Raw genomic sequence first — 26,414 nt, 5'->3', positions numbered from 1 at the left:
AGGAGACGGTGCTGCAGCCAAGGCTCCCATGTCAGGGATCTGGCCAGGAGGGAGGCCCCAGTGCACCTCTGAAGAACTCTTGTCTTGTGCCCCTGAGGGGGCAGCAGGGCCAGCACAGGCTGCCTGGTGAGAAGAGATGACCAAGGGCAAGGGGACCTCCGGTGGCAGGCTGCATCATGGGACACGGACTCCTGTCCCTCTGCCTCCTGTCCCCAAAGCACTGGGGGAGCCAGGCCCGGGAGGAGTGGAGAAGGGCAGGAGGCTGTCCTCTCTTTAGAATGTGGGTTCTTAGACCCTCTTCGTCCTCCGCTGGGGACCAGCTGGGGACCCTAGGCGTTATTCTGAGGTATCAGGGTTTGGACCCAAGGTAACAAAGAAAGTGATGGACCCTGCCCAAGAAACTGTGGAGGAGCACAGGGGAGATCTGAAAATAGAAATGGCAAGTTTCAAGTTCTATTACTCTGAATAGAGGTTCTGCAGTAACCCAGTCTCCAGAGTAAACTATTCAAAGCAAAATACCACAAGGGACTTCCCTGGTGGTCCAGTGGCTAAGGCAGCACACTTCCAGTGCAGGGGGCCCCGGGTTAGGTTCCTGGTCAGGGAACTAGATCCCCAAAGGCGCCACTAAGAGTTCGCATGCCGCAACTAAAGATCCTGCATGCCACGACTAGGAAAAAAAAAAGATCAAAGGGAGAACATCACGCATATAATAACATGGAACTTGAATGGCTGAATTTTCGAAACTGATTCAGAAGGGAAAACTGGGACTGACACAGCAACTATAGTACTCTGGTAACAGCTATGATTGGAGGGTGATGGGCAGGAGGAGCCTCACTGGGAGCCCAATGTACAAAAAGCATCTGATCAAGAGGAGGCAGTCAGGGTAGCCTTCCTGGAAGAGGTGTATTCTAAACTGAAGCCTGCAAGGGGACTAGGAGGTATCTTAGAAATTATCCCAATGACTGGTGTGCATGGTGCTGTGGATACAGAAGAGGCCATTTGAGTATTGATGGGGATATGGGGGTTTCTAATTAGTCTGGGGTATATTGCTGGGGACAGGTGTCCCTTAGTTAGCTTAGTCATCTGGGGCAAGAAGGAGAAGCAAGGTGTACCTCCCGCTAGTCACTTCTTGAATTAGAGTCTGTCTCCCCAGCTATAGTGTGAGTGGTCTGGGCAGGAACCAGCTCCCTCCACCTGAGGCTACCACCTAGCTGACAGCCAATGTGCTGAAGGACTAGAATGGATGGAAAGATCATTTGAGACAGTTACAGGAGATGACGCCTCTGAAGCCAGGCACTAGCAGGCGTCACTAGATAGTAGTTGGTCCCTACTCACCTCCCTCTCAGGAAAGCGCCCAGCCTGGGACTGGGTCCTTGGACTCCTCTCCCAGGGCTCAAACCGACCCCCTTCTCGGGCCCCTCCCTCTTAGCTTCAGTTACCCAGGGTCGGGCCATGCCCCAGGGGAGCTGCACAGTTGGACAGTGTTGGATCAGCCTATAGGGCCTCTGGGGAGGGCAACCCCCCTCTGGCCCGCAGCACCCCAGAGGCCACCCTCGCGGTACGCCCTCTGGGCGGTAGGACCCTGGACCCCCAAAGCGCTATCAGTTAGGACCCTGGAATGATAAAGACCTCCCTGGCCTTTCCCCTCTCTCCACGCCCCCGGCGCCCCCCCCCCCCCCGCCCCAGGCCTTTGTCGGAGACTGGATTTTGCATTTTCCTTTCCAGGTGGGCGGCGGGGAGTGAGGGGTGGGGGACCGGCCTCGCGGAAGGTCGGTGGTGCCCTCGGCCGGGCGGCAGCCGCTGTCCTAGCCCCACCCGAGCCATCCGGGCGCACTCACCTCTCTCGGCTCCGGGTGCCGGAGGCCAGGCCGCGGCTCCGTCCCGCCCGGCTGGGCCCGACGCTGGGGGGCGGGAGGGAAGGACTGCCGCGCGGCGGCGGCGGCGGCGGCGGTGGCGGGACCCGGGTCCGGCGGGGGCGTGGTGCGGGAGGCCCTGCGCTCGGGCTCCGGCTCCCGCTCGCCCGCGCGCCGCGCCGCCACCTGGAGGCGGAGGAGGGGGCGGAGGCTCGCGGCGGCCCGGGCGGCCAGGGCAGGGTGCGGCTTCCAAGAGGACCCCTCAGGGCCATTGCTCTCCCGTGGGGAACGCGGAGGGGCCCGGAGGCTTCTTCTTCACCTGCTCATTTGGGGTCTCTTGCGGGGAGGGGCAGTGGGGAGCAGGTGGCCCGTTTGCTTCTGCCAGAGCTCAGGCTGCGTGTGTCGTGTGACTTGGTGAACTTGACCTCGGTGGGCTGGGGCCCAAAGCCCGAGCTTGGGAAGGGGAGGACATTTCTGAGACCTGCCCCGACCCCTACCTCTTCCCAGGCCCCTCCCAGGCCTGCCAGGCCCCTCCCCTTCCCCACTCCCCCCCCCCGCCCCCCGGGTTCCTGCCCGACTTCCTGTTGCCCATTCTGCTCCATTTTACAGATGGGGAGGTCCCCAATGCTGTCAGCCTCCCCAGGCCCACTCCTCCTGCCCTAGCCCCATGGAGAAGGGCAAGAAGAGAGAATGGAAGAAACGGGAAGCCGGCGGCAGCCTCCAGCCTCAACCCAAGTGGCCTCTGTGTGCCCTTGTGCGGAGGAACACTGCGCACACCTGCGTCTGCCAGGACGATCAGCTCTGCACACCAGCTGCTCTTCTCTTTGATGTTCCTCCTTCTTGACCGGTTCTTCTCAGTTGTTCTGTCTCTTCCGTTTTTCAGCCCATCCCTTAAAGGCGGTGCTCCCAGTGGTGCGCTGGAGCCAACCTGTACTGACTTGTGAGAGCAGGTTAGTGAATTTCCCAGAATTTTCCAAGCCAGTTGTTAAACACGGCATCATTAAAAATGAGTTTATGTAAATCTGCAAGTAATTTATGTTCAAAACCATAGTAATAAACACTCAAAATGTGCCTCTTCTTATTTTATTGTTACCTGTGCTTTTCAGGTTATTTGCACCTGTTTCCATCTGCATGGAGGCAATATATTACAGGGTACACTGCATGTCTCCTTCTACCTCTGTGGTTAATAACACCATGGCTGCAGCTTGAAATCGGCCATGGCCAGAGTATTTCCACCACAGAAATTGGCAAGTGTTACCAATCAGGGCTTGATTTATGTCTTCTGCAGTGTCTAGACTCTCTAGACTTGATTGAGAAAGTGATAGGGAAAATGTGAATAGTGCAGATTAAATTTAGAGGTGTATCTTGGGTGTATATAGTATGTATATACTATACTTCAGTATAGTATGTATATATTGTATAGTATGTATATATTGTATAGTATGTATAGTATGTATATATTGTATAGTACGTATAGTATGTATGTATTGTATAGTACGTATAGTATGTATGTATTGTATAGTACGTATAGTATGTATGTATTGTATAGTATGTATAGTATGTATGTATTGTATAGTACGTATAGTATGTATATATTGTATAGTACGTACATACATACTATACTGAAGTATAGTATATACATACTATATACACCCAAGATACACCTCTAAATTTAATCTGCACTATTCATATACTATAGTATAGTATCTATATACTATACTTCACTTCAATGAGTGAAGTTCTGATATACATCTTTGGCTTGTTTCACTTTCATCTTACTTCGCTAACATAAAACATCAACTGACATGCACGTTGGAATTACACTTATTCATCTCTTGCAGGCATAGGCTGGCTATAAATACATAGGCTTGGCAAAAATCAGTGAGAGCATTCTAAGAGAATCCATTGACTGTATGGATTTTATAATAAAAGAATGTATTTTATGTATAGTTTATTTGTAAATTATGTGTCATCGTCCTTTATATCTGTAAATATGTGCATGTGTATGTACATACCCTCACCCTGGTTGGTTGATAAATATTTTGGCTGAATGTTTAATGTTGGCTGGTGCTTCCCAAGGTTTTTCCTATGCTTTCTCATTTTCTCACTTTAATGTATCCCACAGGGTAGCCCCTTGTCCCACGTGCATGCATGCTAAGTCACTTCAGTCATGTCCGATTCTTTGTGACCCTATGGACTGTAGCTCCTCTGTCCATGGGATTCTCCAGGCAAGAGTACTGGAGTGGTTGCCATGCCCTCCTCCAGGGGATCTTCCCGACCCAGGGATTGAACCTGTGTCTCTTGCATCTCCTGCATTGGCATTTATCTCTTGTGTCTCTTGCATTTATCACTAGCGCCACCTGGGAGGGCCACAGATGATCCCAAGTCTCCCTCCAGGCAGCAGTGGGCATGAAAATCCAGTGGCCACTTGGATATTTCCCAGACACTGGGTCACATGTCTCCCAGGCCAGTGCAGAGAGGGTGGGGCCCGGGAGCACAGAAGCAGCATGATCTGGGGTGACCCCCTCAACAACAGGGCCCAGGGTACCGTCCAGAGGACCATCGCCTGGGGCTGGCTGTGTATGAGTGAGGTGTGGAGCAAACTGATGGAGTGATGGATAGGGTGTGGGGGGAGAGGGGAGCATCAAAGGCTGTCTGGAGGGACGGACGAGATGGAGGTGGAGGACAGGGAATTGTGTGTTGAGCACTTTGAGTTGGCAGTGTCTTGAGACTCCCCAGCTCAGAACAGATCTGGAGGTTTCCAGCGAGAGGTTGGGGCTGGAGATAAGTGATAAGTTTGGAGCCTCTGAGAACAGATTGTAATGAAAGTTGTGGACATGTATGAACTTGTCTGGGGCCAAAGGAGGGAGTGAGAAGAGGGCTGGGTGTGCCTTGAGGTAAGCCCAAGGGCCAACCAAACCACAAAGGGCCGGGTGTGGCAGGTGTCGAGGTCACCTGGGGTGAATGTCCTGAGGTGCTATGAGGGCTAAGCTGTCTGCGGCTGGCAGACTAGTTGGCAGGCTCCCGCCAACACCCAGGGTCAGGGGTGTGTGCGTGTGACCTAGGATGAGAATAGCTGGCTAAGACGAGGACGCCAGAGTCCACATGCACTCTCAGGTCCAGGATGTGATCCATGAAACATGGGATATGAAGAGACGAGGGGTCAGGCCCACATCACAGAGGGCTGTGCTTGTGTGACAGGTTGGTGTTGCTGGAGGAGCCAGGGAGAGGAGTTGAGGAAGCCTGGTGTCCAGGCGGGGGCTCTGAGGGGCAGTCAGCCCTTGGAGTGGGGCAGGGGGCCTGCTCTGAAGAGGTTCAGGGAGGAAGAGGTCTGGGAGGCAGAGCCTAGGGGTTGGCACACGGGAAGCTTCCAACGAAGCTCTGTGGAAGGAATAAGTGAATGAATGAGGGGCTGGCAAGTCAGCGCCGAAGAGCCGTACCACAGTGGGGAGAATTGGCAGACAGAGAGTGAGGATTCCAAGGGGTGACTGGCCAGGAGTCAAAACCTGCAAAGGCCACATGGCAGGAAGCCCACAAGGTGGCCGCTGTTCATCTGCTAGAGATAGCTCCGCTGAGTGGTCAGCTGCACAGATCACAGACGCTGGGGAAAGAACGTGCAAAGAGACAAGAGGGGACCCTTTGTCTAATTTTATTTTTTGGCCACACCAAGAGGCGTGTGGGCTCTTAGTTCCCTGAACAGGGATCGAACCTGCGCCCCCCGCATTGGACGCTTGGAGTCTCAACCACTGGACCGCTGGAGAAGTCCTGAGAGGAGATCCTCTTAAAGAAGTCTGGTGAAAAAGGAAAGGAGACACCGAGGCAGCAGCTGGACAGAAATCTACTGGAAAAAAGAGTTTGATGTATGGATATTTATACACCTTCCTTCATTCTGACTTCTGCCAATCCTCTCCCCTGCCCCCACCCCCTCACATCCATCCATCTGATTTAAGCATCTGATCTGAGGCCTCCAAGGTCTAAACTGCAGGTCTTGTACTTTCCAGTTAGGTAGCTTTGAGAACATCCAAAGGACCATTTTAAACTGAGCTCCTGCCAGACACAAATCCCCAATCGAAATAGGATTCAATTTACATTAAGTTAAAATAAAATTCAAGTCTGGAAAAAAAAAGCTGCTGTTAAGAGAAAAACCTTGCTTTCCACATTCTCTGACCTAGTGGCCAAGGGAGCTGTGGACTCCAGTGGCCAGTGCTAAGGCAGGGGCCCTGAGCTCCCAGCGCCTGGTCAATGATGCCATGATGAATGGTGAGGAAAAGTAGGACTCAGTACTGGTCCATGTCCTTTTATTACAATCCTGTCCTGTGTCCCAGAATGAATGGCTTTTTAATACACAACCCGAAGCACTCTGAAAAGTGATCTTAACTTCCCATTTCTCAGTATATCGAATCTAAAGGAAAAAAAAAACATCACCAGGTTTAGTACATCCCAGAAAAAGCACCTTTACTAAACAACAGAAACAAAACATGCCAGGAATCTGACCAAAGAGACGAAGCAGCAGGTGAGATTCCCGATAGGAAAGAATGACTCCCAACGGAACATAAATAGATTCCCCTCAAAGTACATACATTTCTCATGAGTGTGTACATACATAGGTAATATATTAAAGGAAATTTGGTTTCTACCATGAGAAGTTTACTCAGAAATAATAAATCAACATCTCGCCTGAGACGGGGAGGTCAGGGCGCTGCAGCCACGGTATAAATCGAGGTGCACCTCACTCCTGCACACGCCTCCCCTCTTTACACTATATACACTTGCTGGGTGGGGGGCTGGGGCGGGGGTTTCTCCCTGCCTTCCTCCCAGACCCAGCAGATCCAGTGTTTGTAGAAAAGTGAGCCAGGGAATGCAGGTGGCTATGTGGCCCCGGAGCCCACCCTGCAGAGCCCAGGAGCTGGCTCTAGGGTGGGGAGGCAAATGCCTGAGGCCACCCCCACCTGCCTAGAGAACCGCTTCAGCTCTGGGATGAAGGGAAGCGCTCAAGACCCCAACAATGGCATGACAGCGAGCCTGCCTCTGGGGTCCACCCACGGCCCCCAGATTTTTGTAGTTTGGCCAGTGGGGGCTTCTCCTGGGATCAAACGGCTTTTGGGAATAGAGTTTCCAGACCCACCAGGGCTCAGCCCTGGGAACGTGTGTACGTGTGTGTGCACATGCCCACATACACACGTGCTTCAGTGGAGGTCAGCAAGTTGCAAACAAAAGTGTTCTATGGGGGCGCGCTCAAATAGCTTCTGCTTTGGGAGATGCCTTGTCACTGTGTTCTGAGTGTCCCCATGCCAAAGTGGATTTGTTCAAAAGATACCAGTTGCTGGAGGCTACAGATACAGAAGACAGGTTGCATACCAGCGGGGTGCAACCCTCTCAGGCCTTGGCACAGCATTTTTAGCAACAGAACAGAAGACACGCACAGGAACCCTCTCCTCCTTCTCCAACCCTTTCCTGGTGCTGCAGGCAGACAGGGAAAAGGCTGTGGCGATCAGCAGGTGCGGTCCAGGAGCCAGGTCACACGCAGCCGTACTCATACCACACTGTCTGCTGGTCGCCACCCGGCTCAGGGGACGCCGGCGAGCTCTTCGAGCTGCTCCCACGCCCGAAGTCCTCAGGGGCCCGGCTGCCCTGGGGAGCCAGGTCCGGAGACCTGCCCGGGCCCTTAGCAGGGAGGCCCTCGCTGTGGCCCTGCCCCGGGACCCCGTCCCCTTCCGAGGGGCTAAGCCCCCCTCGGACAGGGGGGATGGTGGCCACCTCCCCCGGGTGCAGGGGGCCTTGGGGCTTAGTCCTGGCAGCCGGGGCTGCAGTGGGTGAGAAGTGCTGGAGCTGCGAACTGCTGCTGCCACAGCTGCCGCTGCCTCCAGTAGCGATGGCTGGGGACGTGGCGGACTGCTGCAGGGGGGCCGGCCTCTCCTCCTTCGGGGGAGCCAGTGAGAAGCGCCTCAGGTCCAGTGGCCGGCTTCGGGGGCCAGGGCCCTGACAGGAGCTGCCAGCCTTTCCCACAAGCGGGGTCCGCTCGCGGGCCAGGCCGTGGGAGCCGGGGGCGGTGGAGCTCTGCAGGTTGTGGCTGCCTGGGTCTCTGCCCCCCGAGGCCTCGGGACCCCCTAGCTCCTGTTTGCAGGCCTCTGGCCCGCTGGCCCGGAGGAGGTCAGCGGAGGCCAGGCTGAAGGCCCGGTTCAGGGATGCGCTCCGGCCGGCAGGTATGTGGGAAGCGGGGGGCATTGCGGCCTGCCGGGCTCTGCCCAGGGACAGGCTCTGGGGTGGCTGGGGCTGCCTCTGGGGGACACTTGGCGCGGCCTCGGCCTCAGCGGCTCTGAAGTTCGGCTTTACATACTGCCCAGGCTTCAGCGGCTTTCCCTCGGAGGTGGAGACAGGCATCTTGATGGTGGGGGCCACAAAGCTGGTGGGCATCTTGGCCCCTTCTTTCCTGGGCGGTGGGCCTGGCTGCCCTCCAACACACGGGAGATCACTGGCCTTTCTGAAGTAATCACTCAGCAGGTCATCCCGGCAACTGGGAGCATCCTACAGAGAAGAGGAGAACTGAATGAGTCCAGGGGCGGGGGCCGGTGTTGTGTGACTTGGAGGTCCCTCCTCCCACCCAGGACGCCCCCTGTGCTGCCCACACGGCCGGGACTGAAGTTTCTTGCTTGGCCTGCTGAAGGCCTAATGTCCCCACTGCACACACTGCCCCGGTTGGGTGGGGGGTAGGGGTCAAGGTGCAAAGAGGATCATTAGGGAACAGACTCAGACACCACTCAGTCCTAACTTCACAAGCAAGAAAGATCCAGAGAGGAAGTGACTTCCCACAAAGCTCATCCATTTTATGAAAGGATCAGGACAACCGTTTCAACCTGGGTCTCCTTTTCCACCAGGTGGCAGAAAGCTGATGGGCAGGACTGGACCTTCTTTGTCAGCCCACCAGGCTCAGACACGCTGCAAGCGCCTTCCAGTGGGCCATAGAGAGGAAGAGAAACAAGGCCAGCTCCGCAGAAGCCAGAACCAACCATGCTCAGCGTCCTCACCGCCCCTCAGATCTTTCTCCTGATGTGAGGAAGGGGAGAGGTAGGCACAAGGGCAGAGGAGGGCAGTGGGAACCAGAAAGGTCCAGGAGAAGGCAGAGGCGGCCCAGTCCTCCAGACTATCCTCTGTGCCAGGCAGCCACCACCTGGCTGGGCTTCCCCTGGCCAGGGAACCAGTGTCCTTTTCATCATCCTGGGGGCAGGCAGAGCCACCAGAGGCCAAGCTCGGTGGGCCTGGTCAGGTCAACTTCAGCCTTCTTTCAGCACCTCCCAGCCTAGAGGAGCCCAGCTAGAGGTTTCTCCTGAGGCTGGGGATGGAGCAAGGGAAAGGTCAGGGCTGAGAGCTGCTGCAATCCGACCCCAGCCTGCTAGGACCTGTCAGGGGGGAGTCAGCCTGCAGGATGGGTCAGCAGCTCAGGAACCACGTGCCAACAACTCCTGGCCCCTGAAAACATTTGGATGCTCAACTTGACAGAGGTACACTCTGCTGTGTCGTGTCAGCTTGAAGCCTTACTCTTGGATATGTGTGTGCAGTGAGAACCTGGGTCATCAATATGGGCAAGAACCATTTATCAAGTACTTCCCACATGTCAGGTGCCATGTGAGGAACCAGGGGTGTAATCCAAAAAACTCAGTTTAAATTTGAAAGCAACCTTGAGCAAGAGTTAAGGTTGTATTAAAACATCACTTAATATGTAAGAAAGGACTTTCCAGGTGGCTCTTGAATGGTAAAGAATCTGCCTGCCAATGCAGGAGATGTAGGTTTGATCCCTGGGTTGGGAAGATGCCCTGGAGTAGGAAATGGCAATCCACTCCAGTATTTGTGCCTGGAAAACCCCACGGACAGAGGAGCCTGGCAGGCTACAGTCTATGGGGTCGCAAAGAGTTGGACACGACTTTGCGACTAAACAACAATAAATATGTAAGAAAACTGAGGTCACAAAGATTAGGCATTTGAAGAAGGGAGGACTGAGAATTAGAACCTACGGCTGTTTGACTCCAGAGCTGTCTACTGTACCTCCTGGCCCCTTTTCTGCATGCTTCTAATTAGCCTCTTCATCCCCACTTTCAGGAGGCCACCCAGAAAGCCCATCGTGTGATTCTGCTCTCCCAGCATCACCAGCACTTGGGGAGTGGAGGCATGGGTGGCTTCTCTAGGTCTGATCGGGGGAGGATGGAAGTGTCAGGTGGGGCTCGTGGGGTGAGCACCTGGGCCAATGGAGGGGGAAGGGGGTGGCTCTCAGAGGCTGAGCATCAGCTTCCAACAGAAACTGCTGCAGTGAGACAGCTTTGGCCTCATTTAGGCTGAAAAGGGACATGTGCTGATAGGAGCCTGAGCGACAGTGTCTGGGTAGGTCTAAGCTGAGTGCCCCTTGTGAGTAAGGGGACCTCACCCCTGAGATCTGCCCAGGGATAGGAAACCCACTGGGACAGGCATACAATCAGAAATGGATTGAGGAGAAGAGCCATCCAATTGCAGGCACCCTCGATTTCTGGACTTTTCTCTTTTGTTCCATCAGGTCAGTGCTCCTCAGCCTGTGATGCCTGGACCCCCAGTAACAGTGAGAGCACCATCTGGGAACGCAGCAGAGATGCAAAAATCTCAGAATCCCTGGGGTCCAGCCTGTGTCCTGCCAGGGGAGTTTGATGAATGCTAGAGTTTAAGAGCCACTGCATCAGACCATAAACTTCTTGAGGGCAAGGTTTTGGTCCTTCTCAGCTTGGTTTCTCTAGTTTCTAGTCCACAGTGTCTGATAGACAAATAAATGAAGAGAGGGGAGGGGCCATGTTTTATAATTCTTTAGCACCAACCACAAGACCAAGCACCTAGCAAGTACGTGATAAAAACTGGCCCATTTGCTTTGTTTTTTAAAAGCAGGCACCATACATATTGCCTAAGACACAGTAGCTGCTCAATAAATACCTCCAAGACAAATATTTTGTGTTCCCTCTGTCAATGTGAAACATTAATGTGGGTCACAGAGTTTACCATGTGGCTACAGAAAGTTCAACTGTATTTATTTAAGGGAAATGAGATGCAATCACTGAAGCATTAAACCTTAAAAGATCTCAATTATGGAAAAGACCGTGATGCTGGGAAACATTGAGGGCAAGAGGAGAAGGGGACGACAGAGGATGAGATAGTTGGATGGCATCACCGACTCAATGGACATGAGTTTGAGCAAACTCTGGGAGATAGTAAAGGACAGGGAAGCCTGGTGTGCTGCAGTCCATGGGGTTGCAAAGAGTTAGGTATGACTTAGTGATTAAATAACAACCAGACAATATATAAGCCGTATGTTCAATAACCCAATAGCTCATGGGACTGAATTTAGATAGCATATGTAAAAAAAAAAATGGCAACCCACTCCAGTATTCTTGCTGGGAAAATCCCATGGACAGAGGAGCCTGGCGGGCTACAGTCCATAGGGTTGCAAAGAGTCAGACACAGCTGATTACGCACATACACACATGTGAAAAAACAGATGCGCAGCTTCAGAAAAGCTAAATAGAGACACTGGAAAGGTGACATGGGAAGGAATCCTAATACAGGGGGTGTCTGCAGGTTAGATACAGATCTAATCTGTATTAGAACAGAGGTTAGCAACCAGAGCTGTGGGCCAGGTCCAGTGTGCTGCCCTTTTTTGTATGGCCTGTGAACCAAGAATAGTTTTTACACTTTTAAATGATTGAAAAAAACTTTTTTTTAAAGAACAATCTTTTGGGACATGAGACAACTGCATGAAATTCAAATGTCTATGTCCATAAGTCAAGTTTTATTGGAACAGAGCCATGCCGACTCATTGACAGATGGTCTAGAGATGCTTTCCTACTAAAATGGCAGCATTGAGTGGCTGCAACAGAGACCGTCCTGCCTGGGAAGCCCAAAATATTTACTCTCTGGCTCTTTATAGAAGAAACTGATCTCCGCTGGTGAGGGCTCAGGGGAAGTGGGCATGCAGAGCTCTGCCTCAAAACCTGGTGAGATGCTAACCCCAGAGTGGGTGCTGGGCACATCTCTCAAGAAGCTCACAGTGGTGGGCACGCACCATCCCCACCCTCCATGCCGGCACCAGGCTCTGCCTACTCACTCCACAGATGAAGCAAACAGCTTCCGAGGTCTGGGGCTGGCTGCCAGGACCGGGATCTGCAGGCTTATGGGCTTCCTCCCCATCTAAGGAGCCCTACACCCAGGCTGCCCCTTGCTCCATCCCTGTATCTCTGCTGCCACAGTTTCCACCTGCTATCCCAATCCAGGAAATGCGCGAGGGATGATGGGGTCGCTGTGTCCCTTTGAGCCCCAGGGCCACTCACGGGGGACGGGGAACCCCGGTTGCTCTCCTCCAGGAACTCCTCCAGGGTGACCATCTCGCTGCTTGGGGAGGTGGAACAGGGCCGCATCCCGCCGTGGGGCTGGGCTGCGCTCCTCTTCTGGACACCCTCCTGGGGGACAGGCCCATTCCGCGGTGGGGGGTACTCATGTCGGCAGAGGGCGGGGCGCCCTGGGGTGCTGGCATCTCGTGGCAGAGTGGCAGTATCCCTGCTGGGGATCAGGTCTTCGCTGCTGAAGCTCTCGGACCTGCCGTGGAGCTGGTCGGAGGAACCTGGGGTCAGGGCGGGGGACACAGAGCACACATCAGTCCCCCTCTGCCTCCACTGGGCCCCGTGCAGCCGGCGGCTCACCTAGAAGAGGACCCTGCCCAAGAACCCAGGGCACACTTCTCCAGGCTGGGATTCTCCACGTGAAGAATACTCTGGGATGCTTAGAATTTGGAACAAAATAGTTTGAGATAAACATGGAAAGTTTCTGCTAAAGTTCATACTTTTAGTAGTGCTAAGGTCCCTGGTGGCTCAGCTGGTAAAGAATCCACCTGCTATGCGGGAGACCTGGGTTTGATCCCTGGGTTGGGAAGATCCCTTGGAGAAGGGAACAGCTACCCACTCCAGCATTCTGGCCAGGAGAATTCCATGGACTGTATAGTCCATGGGGTCGCAAAGAGCTGGACACGACTGAGCGACTTTCACTTTCTTTCACCACACTCATTAGCACTCATCCATTCATGTATTTAAAAGCTTTACTGAGCACTTGCTGTATGCCAGATGGTCATGTGGACACTAAGAAGCAAAAAAAATCTGTGTAAGAGTTTCTGGTCCTGGGACAGCAAATACATTCGTTTCAGACGTACAGGAAACATTCATTAAGACAGACTATATTTTGTACTATAAAATCAACTTAAAAAACCCTGAGAATCAAAGCCACTGTTCTCTGACCACAGTTGAATGGAACTAGTGTCACGATCCCCCTTCTAAAGATGAAGTAACTCGGATTCAGAGGGTGGGTGACTTGCCTAGGTGCCCAGCCTCTGTCAGTGGGGGTGAGGGGATTAGAACTAAAATCCATTTAAACTCCTGGCCTGCACTTGAAACCACGTGACGTGGCCTTGGAATGCAATGAATGCCGAATGCATGGAAGATCTTGGGGAACTGTATTTTAAAAGTTACAAATATAATATAAACACAAAGACCCACAGACACTGGAAAGTGCCCAGGAGGAGGGCTGGCTCACCTTTCAGGTTAAGAGGTGAGCTGTCGCTGGATGCATTTCTACTGCTCTCTAAGCTCCCCGGCCGGGATGCTGAAAGGAAATGCCAACATTCAATCTAAAGGCCCGTGACCAGGTCTAGCCTGGACCAAACCATCTAATCTGAGAAAAATTATGGAACAAAGTCACTCTGCCAAAGTGGAGCTGAGCATGCCCCGGAAGGATGGGCTTCGGGACACCCTGTGTTCTCCCATGAGGACGGCTAACTTCCCTGAGTGCCAGGTATGGTCATCCAGAAACAACCATGTGCAGTTTTGTTTTTTTTAAGTTAGGTCTAGGGCTGTGGCTTAGAACAATTTTATTAACGAAGAAACTCTCATGCAGAACTGAAAAAGCAGATGAAAGAAGGGCTGCTCCGGGTGAGCCAAGGGCTGGGTGCAGCTCCCCACCCCTATTCCTGCACAGATCTTCCTGGAACACATATGAAATTTCCTGCCTAGATGACAGTGCAGCTTGGTGAGGGTGGAAGCCAGGAAATGGTGGTGTGTGCACATGTGTGTACATGTGTGCAAATTCAGTTCCCTGATCCCGAGAGTAGGAGCTGGGACCCTCAGCAGGACAGGGAGCACTCGCTTTTCCCAGCTGTCTGCTGTCCTTCAGCCCATCTGTCTCAAATTCACATCTGCCCCAGAGGGAACAAGTGACCTTTACGGTGACAAGTGCTGGAGGGAACCAGGCCTTGGGGCTGCTGTCTGCGCTGAAGGTGTCTGTGGTGGCTCTTGGATCAGAGATTGAGTGCCAGGACCAGGGAGGGTGCCCCCCCGCCCTGCCAAGGGCAGGCTGTGCCTTCAAGGCCTACAGGCCACCCCTCTGGGTCCCCTCCGCCGGTTACACTGGGAACCACCGCTCTCATCAGCCTGCCCTGTATCACTGTTTGTCCTGCTGGATCAGGAACCCCTGGGGGACAGGCCCTGTGTTTCTGTCATCTTTGCATCCTCCCATCACACAGCTGGTGTTGAGCACGCTGAGAACTGGAGACACGCCGCTTACAAGCCACCTCCCCCCACCGCCTGCAAGCTTGCTCTTGTTCTTCTGGGTCTTTAGGGCACCTAGTTCCCAAGTGCTGATGTGTTCACTGCAAATAGCATGCATCTGGAAAACACTTACTAGCAAACCAGGTTTGGGGACGAGCCAAAAAACACACATTTTTTGTGCATGGTATAAAAGCAAAATAAGTCCACTTGTTGAGAAGGGAATTTTTGAAATTTAAAAACGCACAGCCCTCTTTAGAAAGGAAATTAGGTTTCATTTAAAGAAAATTGTGATACAAATCAACGGGACCCAAAAGCACTTTTATCTAAGTGTAGCATCAAAAACCCCTTTCCCTTCTTTTTCCTGATTAAGAGAAGCTCAAGGAATCAAATACTTAGGAAGAAAACCCTCCTGATCAGCTGACAAGCATAAATCAGGCTACTCCAGTTTACCGAATGTTGCAGGAGATCCTTCCTATTGTGTTGACCACCACTCAGTGCCAAGACATAAGGGCTCCTTGTGTCAACCTATGTTACCACAGAGCTTAGCTCCCACACACTGTTGATCAGAAGTAAACTGAAATAAATGTAAACTTTGAGTTTTTTTTTAAATTATCTTCCAACCTTCCTATGACTTGTTTTGCAAAATTAAAAAAAAAACAACCAACCCAAAGCCACTTTTAATTTTTTGAGAAGGTTAGTACAATTTTGGTTTCCCTTCCACAGAAATTTACAATATGCCTAACTCAAATGGCAAGTACTTTTAACAGTTTCTAAGACTAAGTGTAACTTGGAGCCATTCTGCAAGTGAGGGCGGCAAGAGATCTTCCTGAAGTCAGTGCTCACTGGGTGGGTTACTGGAACATCCTGGCAAAAATGAGGGGTGCCTTAAGGCAAGGGAAATTAAAGTCTCCTGAAGTGGGATGCTTGATAAGTAGCGAGTTCCTCATCATTGAAGGTATGTAAGCAGAAGTCAGATGCTCAGGCCCCTGGGGAGGGTAAGGAAGGAGCTTGGATGAACTGTGGACCCATCCCCACTTCATACAACTCCATTTTCACCTGTTTTGTGTGTTGGACTTCTGTACAGGACTTAGCTTGAGGGAAAGGCACTGTTGAGAACAAGACTGAGAATCCAGGTGGAAGGGCGTGTCGCACTGACCACTCACCGTACTGCCTCGGGTGAAGGAACTCGAGCTCCAAGGACGGCTCGCAGAGGCTGTCGTCAGAATTATAGCCTGTGGTGAAAACAGGACAATGAGTCAGGGGTTCTGGAACATCCATGGGGAAACTCGGGCCCTCTGCCAGACGGCCACCTCTGAACCTCGCCTGGCACCTGGGTTGGGGCGGCCCCCGGCTCTCGGGGCAGGGGGCGGGTGGCGAGGGAAGGGAGAGGGAGGGGAGCGTGGACCACGCCTCTTCTGTGCCTCCTGCTGGTATAACCCTCACACTCCTGACTCCTACTTAACTTGAAATCCCCTTTCTGCCTGTGCAGTGACTGGGGCTTGAAGGCTACAGCAGTGATCTGGGCTAAGGATAACAGCAAAAGGAGCTGAATATTTAGGGCCTTGGGGACCAGTTCCCAACCTCCAAGGCCAGGCCGTGCTGGCAATTCTGGTCTGGGGGCCACACTGCCTTCGGGTCGTAGGAGGAGGGCAAAGGAAAGATTCCAGCACCCAACAAGAGAGGCAGACTCCCTGGAGATAGCCCTGCCCTGGCAGCTCCAGAAATAGACCCGGAAGCACCGGCCAGCCATCCACGGCCCTCTCCGAGAGGGACTCAAGTGCCCTATGCCTCGGACCTGCGAGTTTCTTTCCGACAGTAGACTCTGGTCCTTCCAAAGTGGCAAAAGGGTTTCCAACCCACCCTTGATTCCTATTATAAAAATTCTGGTAGTGAGAGACACTCAAAGTTAGGTACGATCTTCACACTACTATAAATAACTATAGATAACTAATAAGGACCTACTGTATAGCACAGGGACCTCTACTTAATCCTCTGTAACGGTCGATTTGGGAAAAGAATCTAAAAAAGAGGGAATATATGTATAATTGATTCATTCTGATGTACCGCAGAAACTGACAAACACTGTAAATCAGCTATGCTCCAATAAATTTCTTTTTAAGTTAGATATGATCTAATCGCTTCCTTTGCAGGTTCTCCCAGGAGATGACAGCAGGACAATTCCTTTTTTTAATTCATTGAAGGTAGGAGAATCCTACTTTTTGTGTTCTCCCTTAATGCCCAATGGGCTTCCCTGGTGGCTCAGTGGTAAAGATATCGCCTGCCAATGCAGGAGACACAGGTTCGATCCCCGAGTCGGGAAGATCCCCTGGAGGAGGAAATGGCAACCCACACCAGTAAACTTGCCTGGGAAATCCCATGGACAGAGGAGCCTGGCGGGCTACAGTCCATGGGGTCATGAAAGAGTTGGACATGACTTAGCGACTAAACAACCTAATGCCCAACTCAAAGTAGTGGCTTAATTAAAACTTGCTGCCTTGATTACCATAGTAAAATATGGCTAGTGATATGTAGGCTCTTGGTCATTAAACCTGGCTAATTATCAGAATTTTCTGAAGAACCTTTAAAAAATATGGAATCTTATTTAGGAGGATCTTAATAAGATCTTACAATCTTATTTGTATTTTTCTTTTGACCCAGCAATCCTAATTCTAGGAATCAACTCTGGGGACTGGTTGGTTGAATACCGTCATATCAACATTTTAATTATTGTGTGCTTATACAAAGAATGAGAAAGATCTCCATGACATATGTCTAAGTGAAAAAAAAAATATTGCATACCAAGATGCAATATTTTTATTTATTTATCTTTTGCAAAAAGAAACACAAAGTATAAATAAGGAACTAAAAAAAAGGTTATCTATAGGGTGATTTTGGAATGTAATGGAGGGGAAAGGGAGAGACGTGAGGCTTAGAAATCTAAGCATGCCTTTTTCTGTAATTTCGCTTTAAATTATGTAAATATTTTATGTACTAAAAAACATAATTTAAAAAAGAAAAAACTCTAAAATTAAAGACAGAAACAAATAAACCTTAGTGTATATGAACCCACTAACATAATCCATAAAAGAAAAATTCCAGTGAATTTTGAATATAAAACTCTGTGCATCCTTAATGAGATTTAATCTAAGCACTAGAAGAATTACAAAGGAAATAAACACCACTTGGTGATTTTGTTAGTAGCAGTATCAGTATTAAAATTTTTAACCATCACTGCATATTTTCAGGAAATATAAGTAAATGTTTTAAGAGAGAAGATGTCTGTGTAAGAAAAGGACACACACATGAAATCGAAGGGAAAAATATCCCTGTAATATTAAAATAGAACTGGAAAAAAGAATTTCTTTACTGAAAGGGTGCAGAAGCAATGACAACTCTGTCATGGCCAGATCTTGATTATGAAATTCTACTCTAAAAGGAACTAGATTTACTTAAAGAAATCCTGGGCCTGGTGGGTGGGGGAAGGCAGTTTCCATTTTGATGATGGTTACACGGCCACCCACCGTGACTGCCCAGAATGTGAGAGCCAGGCTGCAAAGGAATTGCCGTGGGCAGGACGAGGGCACCATGGTGACAGACCCTTGTGCTCGCTCTGCAGGCCAGTGATGAGATTCCAGGCTTGGGGTCCGGCTCGGTGATGCGATCCAGGCTGAGATAGCTTGTAGGTCAGCCCAGAGGGCTGGACCTTGAACCACAGAGACCCCCGAAACCCTGAGGGGAGATGGTGTTCCCAGCTTTTCCCCAGAACCAGGCAGGGCCTCTGCACCCCAGAGCTCCAGTAACCAGGGGGAACTGATGGCTGTGGACAACAGACACTCTTGGCACATGGGCTCAGGGCATGGCTCTCCCAGACAGCTCACGGCACAGCTCCACTAACACCCAACAGTAAGCGACTGCTGGCAGTGGGGAGAGGCTGCCCACTTCTCCTGTGCCCACCCCACTCACCTTCTCCCCTAGGGGGCTTCCTACTTATAAGCAACCGGGACAAGGGCAGGGACCCCGTCTGTCTTTGCTTGTCAAACCAAGGTTGTGCAAGCCCCTGGTTTTAAGAGCAAAGTGGGTAGTATTACTGTGAAAAATAACAACCACTTCTTGCTCTCCAACTTCTAACAAATGTGAGGCACTTACTTTCAGTCTTTTTAGCTGTTTCTTTGGATGTCTCCTATCTTTAAATTATCAGTCGAAGGTCTTTTTTGGTTTTTAAGCTTTACCTGTTCCTCTCTGTTTGCGTATCTTAAATTTCCCAGTACTTTCCCCTCTCTTGGTAGCACCCTATTCTCGTTTCATGGGTACAACAGCTTTGCTCATCTCTGACTATGTTAATGACGGGCATCGTAGAGTTTCCATCTTATGTCTGTTTACTCTGTTGCATCTCACACTGGTTTTGGTCTGCTACTAGAGGCTCTAGAGGTGTCCCTGGGCTTCACCTGGCAAGATCTGATGGAGACATTCAGCTGGGATCTTCTTAAGCTGATCAGATGACTGGGACAATATTTTAATCTCATGTCTAAAGGTGTGAACACACATGGCTACTGGCAACCTGGGAGACCTTCAGTTTGTATATCCTTCCCTACAATTCCCTTGTTTTTTATTTGGGAATAAAATAAACCCACTCTGTCAATCCACCTCCGGTTCAGCAACCCTCTTGTGTATCCTCCACAGAGAATGAACCTCCAGACTTCTACTAAGGTGGGCTGGAGAGGATGCCTCCTTTAGCCCAGATGCTGGTTTACCTCTCTTCTAGATCTACTTGGTGCCACCGAGTTCTACATGGTGGTGGTGGGAGCGGGTCCTGGGGCTTCCCCTCCAGTGGCTTGGGATCAGGCCTCTAAATGATGACCTTATCTGTCCAGTTAACCACCCACTCAGCTAGCAGGCAGGGCTGAAGTCTGAACTCTGGGTGATGCCAGAGTCTGCCCACAACTTCATCACCTTGCTCACTACCTCTCAGCCTGGGACCCTCCTCCCCCATAGAGTATGGGGTCTTCAGGAAGGACCCTGAGCCCCAGATGCTCAGCCCTCTTGTTTCTGGAGAGGCCCATGACTCACCTTTGGTGTGGCCTAGGTGCCGGGAGATGGAGCTGGAGCTGGAAGGGGTTGTAGTGATGGCTGAGGTCGAACAGGGCCGGGGGCCCAGCTCCACAGGCCAGGGCTTCACGGCTGGGTCAGCAGAGGCATCCTTGCGGTCAAGGCTGCCTCGGTGCGGGGACCCTCGCTTTGGCTTTAGGTCCCCAGGGCCTGGGGCAGAAAAGGACATTGAGAGACAGGGTGGCAGAATCCTGGGCTCAGGCTGGGCGACCACACAGAGGCCTAGAAGCAAGGGCAGCAGGGCACACAGACCACAGGGACGAAAAGCTGAGCTGCCCCCTACCCACGCCCCCCCGACCCCGGGCTGTGGTTTAAACAGGAGGGCCCTGGCTGCAGGCTTGTATCAGAGACCCCAGCTCCACTGATGGGCCATACTGCAAGCACTGGAATTGTGGCTGAGAGACAAAGGAAAAACTCAGGAGGACAAATAAAATGTTGGTAGAAATCCAACATATTAGGGCACGCCTGCCACCTAGCACTGCGTATCACGCAAATCCCTGATGTAAAAAGATCCTGGCAGAAGAAAATCCAAAAAAGAGGGGATATGTGTATACATACAGCTGATTCACTTTGCTGTAAGGCAGAAACTAACACATGGTAAAACAACTATTCTCCAGTAAAAATTGAATTTAAAATAAAAATAAAAAAGATTCTGGTAGATGTCTGCTCAGGATCACTATGACCTGAGGCTGAGGCCCTGAAGGTCCAGGACGTGCATCTTGACAACTGGCTTCACTTATAAACTCAGGAAAAAGTTTATTGTCACTTTAACAATAATGTAAGAGATCTTTAATGTCTGCATGGTAAGACTGACTACCAGAAGGATTTTTATCTTCTGTCTTATGCTTTTCTGCAATCTTGAAGTTTTCTACCATGAAGATATACTCTTGTCAAAGTTAAGTAAAATCCTATATAAAAATATTTAAAAAAAAAACCAACCCTCCACCTGTCTCGTAGTAAGAAAGGGGATGGGCTCTCCATATATGAGACAAAAATTAACGCAACTGGAGTTCCAATGAGCATTAAGACGATGCTGTCTCTCATGACATCTCACTCCAGGCACCTCAAGGCTGCAGACCCAGAGCCATGCCCACTATCAGGCTCTCAGGCCCCTCCCTGACCCTATTCCATGGACCTGACCCCGCCAGCCCTTCGGCCACTCAAGTCTGGATTCATGGTGAAGTTTTAATCGCCTATGTCTTATCATGACTTGAAATCAAGGTAGAATTTGGATTCTGAAAGATAACCTTGATGAGAAGCAAGATTCAAGTCTGTCTGGTGGGATGCATGGGGCAGACATCCAACAGGTGAAGTTAAGAGGAGGAGCAGGTGGGGGGGAGGTGGAGATGACCAAACAGTTAGAATGAACAGCAGAGAAACAGCACTGTTCCAGCAGCATGCTCAGAGGACAGGGGGGCCGGGACCACAACAGCCCAGGGTTCCCAAGGTGGCAAGCGAGAGAGGAAGTCGGTACCACATCAGCTGACTTCAGCATTTCAATACGTGTGGACTTATTTTTTACATAGTTACCTTGTTTTTAACGGTACTGGCTCTCCATTTACAGTACAGGTAATAATCTATCCTTTGAGGATAAATTTAAGTGGAGACGGTGGGTCAGTTCAAAGGGAAATATGTCAGTAACCACACAGGTGATGGACAGAGGTGGCAAAAATCATGAAGATGGGACAAGAATGATTGAAGAGAGAAAGAAACTGCAGTAGCTAAAGGCCTCTCTCGACCAGCCTTTCCCCTGCTCTGGGCGTGACTGGCCTGCTGATGCTCTTTCTGTCCAATGCTGTTGCAACTTCAGCATCCGAGATGTTCAGAGAATGACAGTACAGTCATAAAGCTTCATTCTGGGCTGGCCTCTGGCTGGGCATCATCGATGCAATTATTCAAAACGCTTGAATGGAGCACAGTAAATCCTTCAAAAGATACAACACCTCTAAAAAGGACCTTATTTGGCAAAAGCCATCAATTCGGGGCTCTGACAAAGAAAGAGGAGAAAAGGGCAGCGGTTTTCAATTTAGCTGCTTCAAGATAAGCCTTAAGGGAAAAAAAAAAAGTCACTTGACAGAGGCCGTATGTTTTAGGAAGCACAGCGACAACTGACCAGCTCTGCTTTATTCTCGAGCGTGACAAAAGCCTGCAGGTGCGAGGGTGGGGAGCAGCACATGGCCACTGGACTTACTCAGCACGGACATCGTGGCCCCCGGACCGGGGCACGGATGTCCCGAGGCGCCCCTACAACTGTGCTGTGCTGGAGAAACGGTCCAGAGGGTGTGGCAACTCATCTTCTCTTTTGAAATCAGAATCCACGCTGGCTACTTTAAAGTCTGGCCTGGAACTGGGGTTGGGAGGAGGGGTCCGCTAGGGGTCATCTGGCCTTTAGGTACTGTTTTTTGTTTGTTTTTTTTTCCGTTTGTTTGAATTTCAGAAATGAAGGAGGATACATGGTGAAGACACATGGTAAAGGAAAAGGATTAGAAGTCTCCAATTTCTGAAAAGGGGAGAGGCTCGTTAGGAGAGGATGGGATGTCAGAGGAAGACCAGAACCGCAGGCGTTTAGAGAGAGCTGGGTGGGCCGTTGGAGACTTGTCTTTGTCCTTGCTTTTGCTTCTCAAAAAGGGACTCTTTTTGCGCTGAGTTGCTAAATCGTTATCCCCAGGATAACCCGAGAGAGGAAGGAAAAAAAGAAAAAAAAAAAAAAACACAACAAATAAATGAAATGAATAATAACACGTAACTCTAAATTAGCTCAATGTACTTTGGAAATCAGAATCCAGTCCCGTCCAGGTAAGATGGAAACAAAAACCACGGCAAGACTGGAATCAGGACTCAGTGAATCATTTATGCTCTGCCTCAATTTAATTAATTTAGTGGCATCTTAGTGCCAACACTTTACTCAGCACGTGAAGAGAATTACATATTGCTCAAGGAGCCAAGGGCTTAGATGATTTTCAATTTCAATGTGTTAAATTATTAAATAAGAATGTTCATTAATTTAGGACCCAGCTTCTCTTACTCATCCATTTTAATGACCGACTCCCTGACAATTTGGCTCATGTGTTACCCTCATTCCTTTTCAAAGACCTTGGAAACACTTTTCTGGCCCACTGTAATGAAATAGTCTGCCTGACTATATTCACCGTAATTCTTATACATCTGAAATAACCTTTTTTGGCAGGATGAGTTGAAAAATAATGAAAATACCTGTTTTTCAGACTCCAAAGCCCTCAACACCAAGAATTACTATACCCTTTCTTCTAATACATGACTTTTAAATTAGAAAGTCTTATCGGAGCAGACAATTGGTCTAGCTTTTTGAACATGTCATACAGAAACGTAACCAATATATCCAATTTCTGACTTAGAATTAAATTTGGAACCAGAACCTCCATTATTTCTTCTTCCATAGCACCACCTGGTGGTCAATATTCACACCATAGGTAAGGGACTGACTATGTGATACTGGGGCCCTTAGTTCTGCCGGGGGCATGCCTGACATGTCTGTTAGGCAGCATGTTTTTTCAGCTTTCACTGCGGGCAGCGCACTTGGTGGCGAAGAGCTCAGATTCCAGAGTTAACAGGCCTGTGTTCAAATCTAAGCTCTGTCACTTATTATAGCAGCAAGTGTTTCACCTTGTTAAGCCTCACTTTCTCAGCTCTGAAAAGGGGGTGATTAATCATGCCTACCTCACAGAGCAGTTAGGACTAAATGAGGCAGATAAAGTAAATTAAAAAGGTGCTGACTTCCCCCAAAAAGGCATTCAACGAATGGCTGCTGTTATTAATAATTATCGCTGACTTGCTCACTTCTGGATTAGTACAAGCAGTTTTTTCCCATGAAAATCTTCCTGACTCAATTGGGCTGATTATGGTTAATTAAGGACTTCCCTGGTGGCTCAGTGGTAAAGAATCTGCCTGCAATGCAGGAGATGTGGGTTCAGTCCCTGGGTGGGGAAGATCCCCTGGAGGAGGAAATGGCAACCTGCTCCGGTATAGTGCATTAAGACAATTTTAATACAAGTGGAGGCGATGAATGTCAAAACAATTGAATAGCCAATATGAGAACTAGAGGCCAGAGAACCTGCCTAGATGAAAACAAACGTTAAGTTTCATCATCACTGACCTGAACAAGAGCCTTTTGTATAATCTGACCTCCTGCGAAGAATGGGAGTGCAAACATTAGTCCCCAATGTGTGAAAGCACTTGCTTTTGTGCAATTGGAAGTGACACGACAGTAGCTGAAGTGGTGAACACGGCCTCCCGAAAGGCCGGTGCATGTCCCACCCAACAGAGGGTGGCTCGTCACTGGCTCCTAGCACTGTAATGTCAGCCCCCACTCCTGAGAACGTGGGGAGCTCAGGCACAGGCCTGATCTTCAGAAAATCCTGGTGTCTTTCATAAAAACTTAAATTACTCAGGCTGTAGGTCTGGTATAAATAATCCGAGCAATGATATTTGAAAGTAAATTTGGAAACTGAACAATGTTTGAAGTAAATGCCGTGTTTAATCAATTCTAAGATGTACATCTCCCACCCCCAAATTTTAACATCACTGAAATCAGGGTGCAGTTTCCACAGTATCTTAGAGTCACCACTGGGGGGTCCAGATGAAACGGTGACAAAATTGTTGCTGCCACGACCAATATATTTTGTTTATATTTTCCTTTTATGTGTATACACAAAAATCTGTCAAATTAAGTCTTTTAGAAGAGCTTGTCAACCAGAGTACGATAAAAGTCCTAAGTGGTAAAGTTCTGCATCATTGGATTGCCAGTGGTATCTAAAGTAATTGTGCAGTTTATAATTGATAGCCTCTTAGATTTGACGACATGAAGCACAATCAACCAGAAGTCCATTTCAGAACCTCTGGCAAACTCTGAATGACAGCCCTCATGGAAAGTTAAGCCAAGCGCCCTCGCTGGTAGGACTGAAGGTCAGGTCAGGCTGAGAAGAAAACCTGCCTGCCTTTCCAAGTTATGAAAAGACTGAAACCACACGCGGACTTGCTGAGATCCTACATACGCCTATTACCCGTGAAATGTGCCTGGGATGTCCCTACAGAGACAGCTTACTCTAAATCTCTCACCTGCACAAGGAAACTCCCAAGCGTATGCTACAGAGCTTGCTTTTGGTGCTTGTGTTGCCAGTTTTGGCTCGAGTCCCTCTCCTCGTCTATACGATTAGTGATGCTTCTTATCTGACGTGGGTTTATATTTTCCTGGCTATTAACACACCCCTTTCAGGCTCTTACACACACATGTGCACATCTACATTCCACCTCCTTCTACCCTGTCCAATGAGAGGGTCCCTTAGCCCCACCTCCGCCAGCCAGGTCAGCACGCCTACCTTTTCCCAGGGGCCCGTTATGGGCATCACGTTCTTCTGGGCAGCCTGAGCCCGACGGGGTGGACTCAGGGTTCTCGGGCTGAGATCTGAGTGGCTGAGAAGCAGCTGGCAAGGTCAGGTCTGGGGATTCCAGCTGCTGGGGAGGGCTGTCTGTGGTTGACTTCAAGCGTTCTCTGGAACCCTCTTTCTTTGGTTTGATGAGTTTGACTAAGGCTTTGGCTCCAATCCAGTGGTTTTTCCTAGTGAGAAGTAGAGTTTTAGGACACAGTCAACCTTCCACTGTCCGCTCCAGCAGGTCACTGGGTGTAGTGTCCTAACATGGGCTGGTGTCCCCATCACCAGCTTGGGAAGGTGGCCAGTAACTGGGGTTTAGAATAATAGCGCTCTTCATCACCACCATGACCACTGTATTTGGGGCTCAGGAGACAGAATGGAATTCTCAATCAGGTACAGCTCAGGGATGGTAGAACCATGTATGGGAGCAGAAATCCACACTACTCTCTTGCAAAAACAGAATTTCAAGTGCACCCATTAATCCTTTTTCTTTTTTAAAATGTAGACCATTTAAAAAGTCTTTATTTGACTTTGTTGCGATATTGCTTCTGTGGTTTATGGTCTGGATTTTTGGCCAGGAGGCATGTAGGATCTTAGCTTCCCAACCAGGGACTGAACCGACACCCCCTGTATTGGAAGGCACTGGACCACAAGGGGAGTTGTTGTCTAGTCGCTAAGTCGTGTCCAACTCTTTGTGGTCCCTTGGACTGCCCCTGCCAGGCTCCTCTGTCCATGGGATTTCCCAGGTAAGAATACTGGAGTGGGTTGCCATTTCCTTCTCCAGGGGATCTTCTTGACCAGGGATTGAACCCCCATCTCCTACATGGGCAGGCAGATTCTTTACCACTGAGCCACCTGGGAAGCCCTTGCCCATTAAATCTGATTACCTCTGTGAAATAAAAGAAGTGCTCTGCTAATATGATCTATTAGGTGGCCATTTTTCTGTCAAAATGCCATTTTCAGCTTCGCATTCCTCCTCATTCCCTGCTAAGGTTCACAGGAAGTGTAACAATAAGCTGGCATTCTCTGACCACTCCCGGCACTGAGGAATCTGGGCGTGGCGGCAGAGGGCAGTGAAGAGTGGGCCGTGTGAATGAAAAAACGGAATATAATGAGTAAGTGATAAAAGCTGTAGCTAACAGGAAACAGAGAAGGCTTCTGCTGTATCGAAAAGAGAACCACAGCCGGGTTCTCCTCTTGTGCTGAACCACACTGAACTGTGTTTACACAACCCGCTCCACTTCCGCATCTGGGCCTCAGCATCTCCATCTGCCAAAGGGAACGCTGAGACAAGTTCTGAAACTCTGTGGTTTTGCGATTTTAACAGAGAGGCCGTTAGGGATGCATAGCGATTCTGACTTCAAGGCTGGGCTGGGCCAGGACTATCCGTAGGGCCGACTCCTGGAGCCCAGGCCCAGGGAAGTGGTGCTTGATGGACGAGGCCAGTA

General features: G+C 50.0%; 2 protein-coding genes and 1 long non-coding RNA gene across 6 annotated transcripts in view; 1 reads left to right on the top strand and 2 right to left on the bottom strand.

The window, feature by feature from the left end:
- GPR68 (G protein-coupled receptor 68) overlaps positions 1-2,365 on the bottom strand; it is a 36,200-nt gene extending 33,835 nt beyond the window's left edge. The window contains exon 1 of the mRNA XM_081548281.1: positions 1,839-2,365. The gene's annotated coding sequence lies outside the window, so the exon portion shown is untranslated. The remainder of the gene's footprint in view (positions 1-1,838) is intronic.
- On the top strand, positions 1,717-10,813 carry LOC145528975 (uncharacterized). The gene is made up of 4 exons (XR_014070824.1): positions 1,717-2,803; positions 5,524-5,713; positions 8,729-8,918; positions 10,396-10,813. It is a non-coding gene; the product is annotated as an uncharacterized LOC145528975 (long non-coding RNA).
- Positions 6,283-26,414, bottom strand: part of CCDC88C (coiled-coil and HOOK domain protein 88C) — a 143,086-nt gene continuing 122,954 nt past the window's right edge. For 2 of the 4 annotated variants that reach the window (XM_081548277.1, XM_081548279.1), the window contains 6 exons: positions 24,913-25,151; positions 19,520-19,708; positions 15,616-15,684; positions 13,443-13,511; positions 12,191-12,480; positions 6,283-8,378 (listed from right to left, as the gene is read on the bottom strand). In XM_081548277.1, coding sequence (XP_081404403.1) covers positions 7,371-8,378; positions 12,191-12,480; positions 13,443-13,511; positions 15,616-15,684; positions 19,520-19,708; positions 24,913-25,151 — 1,864 coding nt within the window. In that variant the 3' untranslated portion in view covers positions 6,283-7,370. Of the gene's footprint in view, positions 8,379-12,190; positions 12,481-13,442; positions 13,512-15,615; positions 15,685-19,519; positions 19,709-21,667; positions 22,209-24,912; positions 25,152-26,414 lie in introns of those variants that run through there. The other 2 variants (XM_081548278.1, XM_081548280.1) reach the window with 2 other exon arrangements.

Source organism: Giraffa tippelskirchi, chromosome 12 (genome assembly GCF_054371585.1).
Source record: "Giraffa tippelskirchi isolate mGirTip1 chromosome 12, T2T-mGirTip1v1.2.pri, whole genome shotgun sequence".
In the NCBI taxonomy this organism is placed as follows: domain Eukaryota; kingdom Metazoa; phylum Chordata; class Mammalia; order Artiodactyla; family Giraffidae; genus Giraffa; species Giraffa tippelskirchi.
The sequence above is the reverse complement of the archived record's forward strand: the minus strand, read 5'-3'. Positions and strand labels throughout refer to the sequence as shown.